Raw genomic sequence first — 13,069 nt, 5'->3', positions numbered from 1 at the left:
ATAACGCGTCAATAACTAAATATTTACCTCCTTATTGGATTAACGTCCTAAAAACAAACCACACACGCTTATCATTCCACCTACAGACCTATATCCACAACGATAACACAAACTAACCTCTTAGCTCACAGACCACTTTATCATAATACACCTCAAGTCCAGGAACCTCTATATCGATGCCTCTTTTGATCAGATCATAGCACTCTGTAGCTGTCATGTCACCACTGTCACCGGCACTGGGCGACGGAGGAAACTGAGAAAAGCCTCCGAAGGAACGGGAAGAATCAGACCGACTAAAAACAAACTGGTTACAGGGACATTCGATACCAATGCTCCAGATATTGACAACTTTAGGTCCAGTCTAATAACTACGTCAGTTGCACCATTTTAGACGTTGGATTTGTGGACGGGCGTGTGTAAAAATGAGATTGCTCTTGATTTTTTAGATAATTCTAGTAGTATCGATAAGGCCGTATCAGAAACGGATGATTCAATGGTAAACGCGGTTGTGTTATGTGTAAAATGTTTGCTACCTCTGAACTTGGACAGGAAAAGCGGAAACGGTGGTTCAGTTGCAGATAAGGGAATACATATTTGCCTGCTTCAGTTTATATTAATAGTTCTAAATAAAATGTGACGAACAAATTAATAATTTCAATATTATTATTACCTACGAATTTGTACCGCCAGTTTCTGATGATGCAATATTTTCGTTGTAAATATTTAATGGTAATTACTACGAGCAAGATTCTTACATAATTACTCATGAATGCATTACGACGTTACTGTTGAATGAATAGTTATTACTCCAACAAGTTATTGCTAAGAGTAATATAGTAATTAAAGTCAAAGATAATAAACAAGTAATAAACATTTAATTTCATTTCAAGTTACGTTTCTGTAGTTGATGCATTTCATCGCTTATATTTAATGCCATCTAGTGCAAAACGGTTGTAACATTTATTGATTAGTGGAGACAATTTTGAAAATAGAAGTTTAGGCTGTACGGGCCAAGTTTTAAGGTAACTGAATTAACGAACATCAAAGTTTATCAGGAATTTAATTAGAAAAATTCTCTTACAAGAACCTAAAAAGTCACCATAGACCCATTACTCATTAGATATGCAATTCTAAACACAAAATTGTGCTTTCATAATACATGTTAATCAAAGCTTGCTTGAAAATACTCGACACATCCTTTGATCTATTAAGATTAAAAATAAATATTGGGGACACCTTACACAGATCAACTTAGCCCCAAACCAAACTAAGCAAAGCTTGTACTATGGGTTACATACTTACGGCCCAGCCACGACATTGGTCTAAGCGCGGCAGCGGCGAGCGGCGGCCATACATTGAAGCGAGACACAGCGATGGGACTTTTCATTCGCACGTATGGCTGCCGCTCGCCGCTGCCGCGCTTAGACCAATGTCGTGGCTGGGCCGTTAAGTAGATAAATACATACTTATATACATAGAAAACATCCATGACTCAGGAACAAATATCTGTGCTCATCACACAAATACACGCCCTTACCGGGATTCGAACCCAGGACCGCGGCTTAGCAGGCACGGTCACTACCGACTGAGCCAGACCGGTCGTCAACACACACAGATTACAGTTTAACTTTGTGTTTAACATGTGTAGTTAATGTTTACATTATTTATTTTGTAGGTTTTCCTTATATGTCATTATATGAAGGGCTAAGTACTATGAGCACCTGTGCATGTCACTTTTGACCTTGCCAGACCCAAGCACACGAAAGCTTCTTTTTAATTGCTCGTATGTTTTATATAATTACATTCATTTTATATAATTCAAAAATAAATAGTCCGTGTCTCAAATCCTTATTATGTATACGTCTATAAAGATATTATACTGTTATCAGTTGCCTTCGATTGGTTTCACAATTGTTATCTCGGTGCAGGATAAGCAAGTTCGCTGACACAAATACTAATGGGTGTCTACGTGTTTGTTCCTAGGCATAAACTGATAATGATATTACACCATGTTAATTGCTTTGACGACGCTAATTATGCAGAAATATGGCAGTAAGAAAGCATAGGTATAGTATGAATTTTCTGAGATGAACATTTCGCTTTTGCCGTAATCTGTTAAACAAAGGCCTTTGTTTCTATATTTCACGGCGGCTAGCTCCCGTTTCCACAGCACGTGCTAAAGTCTCAGTGTAGTTAAAAAGCAACTATCATGATAACAATAAGGTTCAAATTTATTAAACAGTTTGCAGTATGCAGGTAACTTTTTTTGAAGATGACAAAACGTGTTATCTCCGAAAGGGCTTTTTATGGATTTGAACCTTATTACTATCATGATAGTTGCTTTTTAACTACACTGAGACTATAGCACGTGCCGTTTAAACGGGAGCTAGCCGCCGTGAATAATAGACACAAAGGCCTTTGTTTAACAGATTACGGCTAAAGCGAAAAGTTCATCTCAGAAAATTCATACTATACATATAAGCATATCCGTACCATCTTCATACTAGACGTTCAAATGCTAATAAATAAACTACAGTGGCCCTGCCGGTGATGAAGGCTATGATACTGGGTTCTAATCCCTGTAAGGTATATAGGTACTTGTTTGATAATCACAGTCATTTGTTTCGGAGTCACAACACATATGACTGATAAAATTACCTATGTTATATGCCGTATAACACAGAGCTGTATTGGACTAGGTTAATTACTACGTACGTACACTGATGCATGTTTAATTAGTCACTTTTTAAGGAGAGATTAACAGAGAGAAAAGTTTCAATAACTAAACAAGAGTTTCTAAATTATGGAATGCATTCTATAAGATAAGTTATTATCCATACTAATATTATAAATGGGAAAGTGTGTGTGTCTGTTTGTTTGTCCGTCTTTCACGGCAAAACAGAGCGACGAATTGACGTGAATTTTTAAGTAGAGATAGTTGAAGGGATGGAAAGTGACATAGGCTACTTTTTGTCTCTTTCTAACGCGAGCGAAGCCGCGGGCAGAAGCTAGTCTTACTATACAACATTAAATTTACACATAAGAGCTGGCGCCAATTTACTAGTAGTACTAAACTGGTAAACTGTCTCATAAAATCTTAAAATCCGGGCCAGTTTCGTGAATCAAACGTATAAATCGTAATTTAATTTTATCTGACCATCGTATATTTTATGAGTCACTGAAAAGCAACTTGTTTCTATCCAATGATATTTCGTACATAAGACTTTAACTCTAGTAAGTTAATAGAATTCGGAGTTCTAACCTAAGAGGATTAAAACATTTTATTACTGAACTAATTCAATATGCCATCTGCATAGTAATACCATGACTATGCCCCCAGCACGTTAAAGGGCATTAGAATATGTAGTCACGATACTAAATTAAATTTCCTGCATGCCCCCTTGCCGCGTTATTATGGGGTTATAATTGTATGTACAATTTAATGGCTATTTTACAATTTATTAACTAAAGCATAAATTAATAGGTCTTAGGACTCATTTCATAAGTGTTGTATGTGTAATAACAATAAATTACTTGAAAAATTAAATAAACATCTAAAACTAGATATTGGACATCCATCATGAGAAGTTAACAAACCATAATTATGTGTCTCTCCATTTGGAAGGGACCATCTACAAGTGCAATAAAGTCCTTTCCATCTAATATCATAAGGGACTATCAACACCCAAGCGACGCTCGTCGTAAGACGCGGAACGAACGCCATCAGCGCCGCGTCGCTTGAGTGCAGTAATTTAAAAAACGTCTCCTCAGTACATTTTGTATAGGAGAGACGTAAGATGCGCCTCATGCGACGCGGCGCCATGCCGCCGCCACCGCACCGTCTTACGTCTTTCCTATAAGTACAAAATGTGCTTTTTTTTATTACACTCGAGCGACGCGGCGCAGGCCGTGTGTATTTTACGCCTAACAGAAACTGAAATCAAAAGGGCCTTGGAAATATGATTACAAAATGACCATTCTAATTATCATTGGAGTATGTAATCACTAGAAATCTCAAGGACTCATTTTCTGTTGTGCCAAGCCATTGAAGCGAAGCTATCTAATTATTGGCAATCTTTATTTGTTTAGGTAATCTACAGATATTTCGAAATTCCCAAGGTCCTTTAATTTAGTGCCATATTACAAAATTCAACTTATTAGAAAGAGGCGGGTAGAGCTTCTCATAAATCTCATGGTCATTAATCATGACGAAGTCGGCGATTTGCGTACCGTTTTATCGTATAAAGTGTAATACTGTAGGCCGTTAGCAGTTTTATGTTTGTAAGGGACCGTCCACACTCAAGAGACGCATGTCCGCCGACTCGGAACGGACGTCAGCGCCATCACGCCACCTGAATGTTATTTAAAAAACGTCTCCTCAGTACATTTTGTATAGGAAAGACGTAAGACGCGCCCCCAGGCGGCGCGGCGCGCACCAAGTGACGTCCCTTGCGCGTCCTTCCTATACAAAATGTATTGAGACGTTTTTTAAATTACATTCAGGCGGCGTGGCGCTGACGTCCGTTCCGCGTCGGCGGACATGCGTCTCTTGAGTGTGGACGGTCCCTTAGGGGTTGACGCATATCAAGGAAGCGAAGAAGTGGAAGCATGGGCACACGTTGGGCAGACAGAATAACGTCTGTGACAAAGACCACATTGCGGGCCAGCATGCACCGGGCCCAGGATCGAGTGGCGTGGAGAGCACTGGTGAAGAGTGTCCACAGTCGTGACGTCCCTCAGCCAAGAGGATACGACAAAGAAGAAGAAGAACAGAGGTTACGTGTTCTCGTCTATGATTTCTGGACGGGTGGGGCACAGTGGCCCAGTGTGGAACAGTGACTCACCAGCTAGCGCCTTGATACGCGATCGTTCGAACAGTCTCGAGGACGAGTTGCCGCCGTCATACTCGTACTCGTCGATGATCTCCTGCCCGTGGCCGATGGACGGGTGGGGCACAGTGGCCCAGTGTGGAATAGTGACTCACCAGCTAGCGCCTTGATATGCGATCGTTCGAACAGTCTCGAGGACGAGTTGCCGCCGTCATACTCGTACTCGTCGATGATCTCTTGCCCGTGGCCGATGGACGGGTGGGGCACAGTGGCCCAGTGTGGAACAGTGACTCACCAGCTAGCGCCTTGATACGCGATCGTTCGAACAGTCTCGAGGACGAGTTGCCGCCGTCATACTCGTACTCGTCGATGATCTCCTGCCCGTGGCCGATGGACGGGTGGGGCACAGTGGCCCAGTGTGGAATAGTGACTCACCAGCTAGCGCCTTGATATGCGATCGTTCGAACAGTCTCGAGGACGAGTTGCCGCCGTCATACTCGTACTCGTCGATGATCTCTTGCCCGTGGCCGATGGACGGGTGGGGCACAGTGGCCCAGTGTGGAACAGTGACTCACCAGCTAGCGCCTTGATACGCGATCGTTCGAACAGTCTCGAGGACGAGTTGCCGCCGTCATACTCGTACTCGTCGATGATCTCTTGCCCGTGGCCGATGGACGGGTCCCATCGGGACACCGTTATGTCGGTCGTCATCGCGACCCGGTCACCACGCCACTCTCAACCTTCTGGAAAAAACAAAATGAAAAGGTTAATCGTTTTTCTTTATAAGTCAGACAACACATCGCGAGTGAGAAAACGATCATTAAACAACACATTTCTACATCAGAATGTTTCGCCAAGATGACAATCCGTGATCGACATCGAGTTACTTTGTCAGTAACTGTGGGTACTGTGAGCCAAAACAATGTGCCAACACTGCCATCAAACTTTACGAAAATGAGATACTTTATTAGAAAGACAACAGAGTTCAAGTTTTTCATTTAAAACATCGACTGTTGAAACAGCAGTTGTTTTTTCAATTACAGTTACAATTGTCGCAGATTTCATTCGATTGGACGTCAGACGTGAATCAGCGTTCGACAGACTGTTACTAAGCGACTTTTTCAACCCGCATACAATTAGACTAGCTAACTTTATAGTTACCTACTAATAAAACTGCATCCGTGGGGCCTATGCTAAACAAGCCATTCTTTTAAATTTAATATTGGGTGTTCCACCTTACATGTCAACCTAGCTCCAAACTAAGCAAAGCTTGTACTATGGTAAAGGTGGTACCCATGACTCAGGAACAAAATATCTGTGTTCATCACACAAATAAATGCCCTTACCGGGATTCGAACCCGGGTTACCCGGGACCGCGGCTTAGCATGCAGGGTCACTACTGACTACGCCAGACCGGTCGTTTTTCCATCACTTCATCGGTTAACGAAACCTAATGCAACATTCAACACAGCAATTATTTAATGGCTGTTTATACCGCGAATAGCATTCCTTAGCTGTTTGCTATTTTGAAACATTCCAATGAAACGCTTTTAGGCGCTATAACTGAGGCTAATCATAGTCATCCTAAATTAAGACCGTATTTCAAAAACCTGACAAGTAACCTTGAATTAACACGCAACTTATACTATAAAATAGCGAAAATTAAAGTAACATCCGTGAAGAAAATAAACAAATCAAATAGCGTGAAATTCGCGAAAACTGCATTCGATTGTGTATTTTTATTCGACTCAGTGACATCATGCCGCCGATAAGATACGAAGACGGCCGCGCCTTGCCGGTGAAGCTAAATTATTGAATGTAGGCTAAATTGTAACAAAAAGCTACCGCCCTGCGTGCTAAGCCACGGTCCTGAGTTCAAATCCCGGAAAGGGCATTTATTTGTGTGAAGAGCACAGATATTTGTTCCTGAGTCATGGATGTTTTTCTATGTATATAAGTATGTATTTATCTATAATATTTAAGTATGTATATCGTCGCTTAGCACCCATAGTACAAGCTTTGCTTAGTTTGGGGCCAAGTTGATCTGTGTAAGGTGTCCCAAAAAAATAAAAAATAAATTGTCCACGTACAGTCGAGTTTAAGAACATCTTTTTTACAAGACATGTGCCGCTATTTTACCACACCAATGCGCAAAGTTTTACCTACTTTACTTTACTTAACTATATCGAAAATTTGAAGGGCCATATGTACGTAGAGGAAATTAACTTTCACAAAGTCAGGGCCGCAATTCTATGAATTCTATGATTCAGCGTTACGTAATATCTACTAATACGGTATTTATTTTCCTAACCTATAGGTGCCTATAGCGCGACGATGAATAGAACTGATAAAACGAAGCCCTATCTGATTGGAGTCACGCAACAAAAACTTGTTTTCTTACTGATAAAGTCTCAACTTTCAAACTATAATAAATATCCAAAAGTTAGAAACGAAGAACATCATTTTGATTCTTTACATTATTTACGAATGTATGAAACACCGTAGGTTTAGTGAATCAAACAATTTCGCCTCAAATCAATAAACAGATGCCAAACGATGAGTCACGCAATCTAATAAATATTCATATCAAAAATAAACCCAGAATAGTAGTCATATAATTCAAACGTAATATAAATAGTGATGATCAAGTCAATAATCATATGGTAGGTAAACAACGTTCAACGAATTGCCCGTTTCAACCTCCTCGCACTTTTAGAACGAAACAGACCCAACTTAATAGTGATATGTTTCGTTGTAAAGATGCGTCCTATAGGTACGCTACGTACAGAAACTTTTGATGAAAAGATTTAGGCAACCTGAGAATAACCCATGTGACAGGGCCAGGGTTCGAGGATATATATCAATGGATATATATCCAGCCGTGTTCGACGATATATATCAATGGGTATAAATATCCGATATAATATCATTTGTTTTATAATTATTGCCATACAAAAATGGTAAAAAAAATTAACATTGTTAAAAATATAGTTTTTAATTTTTTATGTGTTTGTTACTCTTTTTCTACTAAATGTTATGTTTTTTAGTAGATTTTTCCTTATCTAAAGTAGTATTCATAAATAATGCAACAAAATAATAATATGCCTTCCATACAAAATGGATATATATCAAAGTTGATATATATCCGATATATATCATAATTATCCGATATTTTGATATTTATTATAAATATCGGATATTTTCGAACCCTGGACAGGGCAGTCTTATTACCTAGGTGGTCCCATGTTCAGTTTTATACGAATTCACAAAGAGAGCACAAAAACAATAAGAAACTTGTTGGAAACCTAAGCTCTAAATCAAATTTAGCACGACTCTCAATTAGTCGGGGAGTATTAGTTTCTGGCATGACTCCGCTAAGTGTCCTCCCAGGTATTAATGTCAGTGGAACGAATTAACGTATATTGTTGAAATAAGGAACTAAGCACTGGGGGACTTAGTAATTAGAAAATAAAAGTAGAGTATTGAAAAGAATTGAGCATCAGGAGAAATAATGTCTTTAGAGTGGAACATAAAGGTTGTACTGAATTCTTCTTACATAATACATCATCCTGATTTACTGACAATAGCAGTTTAGCTCGATTCTTAACAAGGCATTGTTTGGGAGATTTGAAAATTGCAAGTAAGTTGCGTACAAAAGGATATAAATCTTAAAATTTAAGGTCAATGTTGTAAATCATCTTATTTTACACAAATTTAGAGACTAAAAGCGTTATTTCAAGAATGCTGGTCAAGTGATACAAACCTATTTTGATGTGTCTACAGAAATCATCAATACCATCATTGAAGGATTTGTTTTTTAATAATTCACGGTTAGTCACTATTAGAGTTGACCGGTATACATCGTGAAGACGTGAATTCGTGATCATGCTTTTGTCAAAACCACGGTAATATTAGACTAGAAAGTCTAGTATCATACGAACTTACGAACGACTTGCAGAAATGAGTCATTATTGATTTGAACTTCTCAGAACTCGTAGATAGTATGTAGTTGCTTAGTATAGTACCTATTGTTTTATTAGTCATTGTTACATATAATACCAACATAACAAAAACGAACCATTCACAAACCATACTAGGTAAGGTTATTACTGCTCAGTATGTTCGTATTACAGCACACATCTCGTCTATAAATAGTATAGGCTCATCGGCCTTCTCACATAATGGCACCATGCGAAGGTCCCCTCGGACCACAATCCCCTAGCTATAGGCAACGTCACATAAATCGTCGACAATCATACAAACAGATAATCGGGTCTATCGGTACGTCAGCGATTGTTGCAGCTTATCGGTTGTCATGAAAGTGATTTAAAACTTTTAGCAGACAATTTCTATGGCGGTGTGTGATATTATGATATAAATTATTACAATGTAGATATTTTATTTCTTAGTTACTTTTTTCTAGTAAATGAAAATGGAAATAGTTATTTGTTATACAAGGGGGCAAAGTTGTATTTTAACGCCGAGTGTGGAATTGAAAAACGAGCAAGTGAAAGGATTCTATAGTTGAACCACGAGCGAAGCGAGTGGTTCGAGAATAGAATCCTGAACTTGCAAGTTTTTTAACACACGAGAAGTAAAATACTTTTGCACCCGAGTGTAACACAAAACTTTTCCCCTCACTATAGCGAGGAAACTACAACGCAAAAATGCGTTTCTCACTGCTTCCAGTAGTTCCACAGGTGGTAAATCATCTTTATTACTGGATTCACCTACTTTTATCAATTTTAAAGCAGTTAATTTGACTTTATTCAAGGTCAAATTACTTTACCCGCTAGTGGATAAAATGCGTTTTTACCCGCTGGTATTAAAGGACAAAACACGTGTTTCCGAGCTAGTGAGGGGAAAAATAATTTTGTAACCATTATCCATCCACCAATATAGAGGTAGATATCCGCATGACCTAGTGGTTTAGACGTCTGTCCTGAATGAAAAAGACGCTGCGCGCTGGATCGATTCCATTCCAGCCCTAGGCACTTAGTTACTTTTTCTCTATAACATTATATTTCAGTAAACGGAAACAGATCATTGTTTCATTTAATATGAACATAGTTCATAATTTAAAGATAACAAAACCATCAAATAACAAGATAAGTCCTTCTAAGAAACATTTTCCATCATAACTTATATCATTTTTATACTCGGATGTCCAGACAGACTAACGAGTTTTAATGACTACTATAATTAACCCCAAGTTCACATGTTCATAACTGCTAGTAGCAAAAAATATCCCTGAAAACTATTATTAACTTGTTTTTGAGTCTATTTTTAAAGGTCACTACAATGGTTTGAAGTTTATCAAAAGCGAGTGTAAACGAAACAAGCCACATCACAAAAGTTATCATAGTTTGGTAAAACTTTTAAGATTAATAAAACTTACATAATAGTATCTGAAGTCAAAGTAAAAACTTCAAACGATTTCAACAGTATAGTTATTTTGAAACCAAGTTCGACTACGTTTGTTATTTTTGTACGTTCATGTAAATTAGTAACTAAATATCTTAGTTCCGGCAGTAGGAATCTGCGTACAATTTACGAGGTAGGTAGCTTAGCTTCCTTTCCATATGTAATTAATTTACATAGAAGCTAACAGTCCCTGAGGAATGCCTTACTTTCTATCACGTATCATCATTCCTACAGATAGTAGCACACAAACATTGATAAACCCTATTTCATAGCAATAAGTTTTAAGATCAAAAAACAATGTGGACGATGGTACAGTCCAGTTCATGAATATGTGTACATTTCTTCACCTTAACTCGTTGCAACAAGGTGAATAAATGTACACATATTTATGAACTCGACTGTACCTATATCACTGTATATTTATAGATCAAAGCTGTTTATTAAGACATCCATACTACAATATAAATGGAATATGATTCGTTGGAAATGTAATTGAAGATAGCAAATTCTGTGAAAAGCAAACACTTCAAGTTTTATCTAAAGGCTCAAATACCAAAGTAAACAAAAGCCACTTTCAAGTAGAGAGTAGAGATAGAATTTCTAAGCATCACTTAGATTCAATTTACGTGAATTTTGTAAGAGATATCAATATTATCATAGGTATTCCTATTAGGATATGGCTTAACATTCCTAAGGTCAATGAGCCTCATTTTTCGGCAGTAGATAGATGTAAAACGAAAATATTGAGTTTTTTAAATCTATAGTAGAATTCTATTTATTCTAATCATAAATATTTCGACATTTCCTCACCCAAACTTATAAAATAAGGCGAAAATTATTAATAAACAACCTTGCTCTATAATTTACAATCGTTACGCACTAAACGCTAAGCACATGTTACTCCAACGGGGCGTGTCGCTAATAATCCCATAAATTCAAATGTAACCTTGATATAGTAGGCAGTAGGCGTAATAGAAGCAGTAACAAAGCCATATCGACTGGCAAGGTGGAGGGGTCAACGACCGGAAGCACAGACATGGCGTCGGCAATGACTTACCATGGTGAAACTTAGACATGGTGGGTTGTTTCGATTTTAATGTGGGCTTGGGTATTTGATAGAAATTATCTAGGTACAAGATATAGACTATTGACGAATGACAATAGACGACGACATAGCGGCTCGCCCTTTCGCGCTAAAAAAAAGTGTTGAGTAATCTAGCTCCAATTCGTCAAATGCCTAAAATGTGCTAAAGAGACTGATCTTTAGTACCATGCATTGTATTTATTATAGGTTAAGTAGAGATTTTATTTACTGCTTTTGTGAAGAAATGGCTGAAGTTAATATGCTATTCAACTAGCTTTCTAGATATAAGAGACAAGTCAGGCAAGATCCTATAATCTGGGAAGAAATATAGGAATACGGAAGGCACGTTAGGTCATCCTTGCTTAAAGTTACGGGTGTGGTTACAGGTGACTCCTTGCTCCTGCTAGTTTACTGTATTAAGAAAGTAACAGTTACCTTGCGGTCAATAGTAATTTTACGATAGCTTATATGGTTGTATTTCTTTACTATGAGCTTTGCTGACCTAAACGCCTTAATGTCAACCTGTTAACCGAACGACAAATAAGACTTACTTAAGTACAACTTTCTTTGGTCATTTATATTTGTTGTCGCTATAAGTAGAAACCTTGACTTCAAACTGGTAAGTTGAATGGAGGATGGCTAGTATGTAAATTGTACAATGATTCAGAGAAACTTTACTCTCCAGACATATCGACTAAGAGAATGTAAATAGGCATAAAGTATCATCTCTTTCTTACGGGTTTATCTACACACACGAAGAGATAAGACATAACTAGTAATATTCTAATCGAATGCATTTTCGTTTAAATCAACCGAGGAAAACTTCAAATTGTAAACTTCTATTTCAATTGAATTTAACTCCCTATACGCCAAAACGTGGTTTTCATTCCTTCAGTAGTATAAAGAAAACTTCATGAAAACAGCACAAAAATTCTTAAGCCTAAGCTTCGCACACAGTCTTCCCCAAACAACGGGCTTTCCACGCTCCCCCAGCGTCTGCTAAACGACTAGACGTTACGCTATTCGTGTTATGAGGGGACGCAACTATGCGACGTCATTGTAGACTTCCCAAAGACTGCATTATAGAGCGTTTTACAAGGGGGCTGTTTTGACTATCTCGCGAAACGCATTTTCCATATATGGTTAATATTTTGATTAAAAATAGAGGTTAACGACGTCATTAATGTCATTGTCAGCAAAACCTGACTTTTTATCTTCGCTCTAAAAGAAAGAAACGGGAGCTGTATAGTGACATCATCACGGTAAAAACTGATTCGTCTTCGCCTACTGTAGCCCATTTCTCCAAGCGGAAGTCTCTTTTCAACTTGTCATATTAGAGCTTTGATGAAAATTTTCACTTTCATAACCACATACATATTATGTGTGCCCACACCCAAAGTGTTTGGGTATCAAATATCTGATGAAAAGATGTTACTGTATCGAGTATGAAAGTGATCTGGAGCCGTCATACATAGGTAATATATGACATAACGCGAGCTCAAGCGTGATGACGACGGATATCCTGGCTGTACAAGGGGCTTATGATACTTGCGTCTCATCACATCTGGTGTCTTTAGGTAAAAGTTAATCTAGTAATACAGACTACTCAGACTATTAAGAGCGCGTGGTCACCAGACATAGTTCCACGACTTAAGCAGCGTAATTGATTAGCATCTTACACAGACTAGATAATTACATATTCCTAAATTACACGAATGCTGATTGTAAATGT

At 38.2% G+C, this 13,069-nt stretch overlaps 1 protein-coding gene across 1 annotated transcript in view; it reads right to left on the bottom strand.

Moving 5' to 3' along the window:
* LOC125235280 (spectrin beta chain) overlaps positions 1 to 13,069 on the bottom strand; it is a 101,175-nt gene that overhangs the window by 63,422 nt on the left and 24,684 nt on the right. Inside the window, exon 2 of the mRNA XM_048141789.1 lies at positions 5,405 to 5,572. Within this exon, the coding sequence (XP_047997746.1) occupies positions 5,405 to 5,540 (136 nt within the window). The 5' untranslated portion in view covers positions 5,541 to 5,572. The remainder of the gene's footprint in view (positions 1 to 5,404; positions 5,573 to 13,069) is intronic.

Source organism: Leguminivora glycinivorella, chromosome 17 (assembly GCF_023078275.1).
Source record: "Leguminivora glycinivorella isolate SPB_JAAS2020 chromosome 17, LegGlyc_1.1, whole genome shotgun sequence".
Lineage (NCBI taxonomy): Eukaryota > Metazoa > Arthropoda > Insecta > Lepidoptera > Tortricidae > Leguminivora > Leguminivora glycinivorella.
The sequence above is the reverse complement of the archived record's forward strand: the minus strand, read 5'-3'. Positions and strand labels throughout refer to the sequence as shown.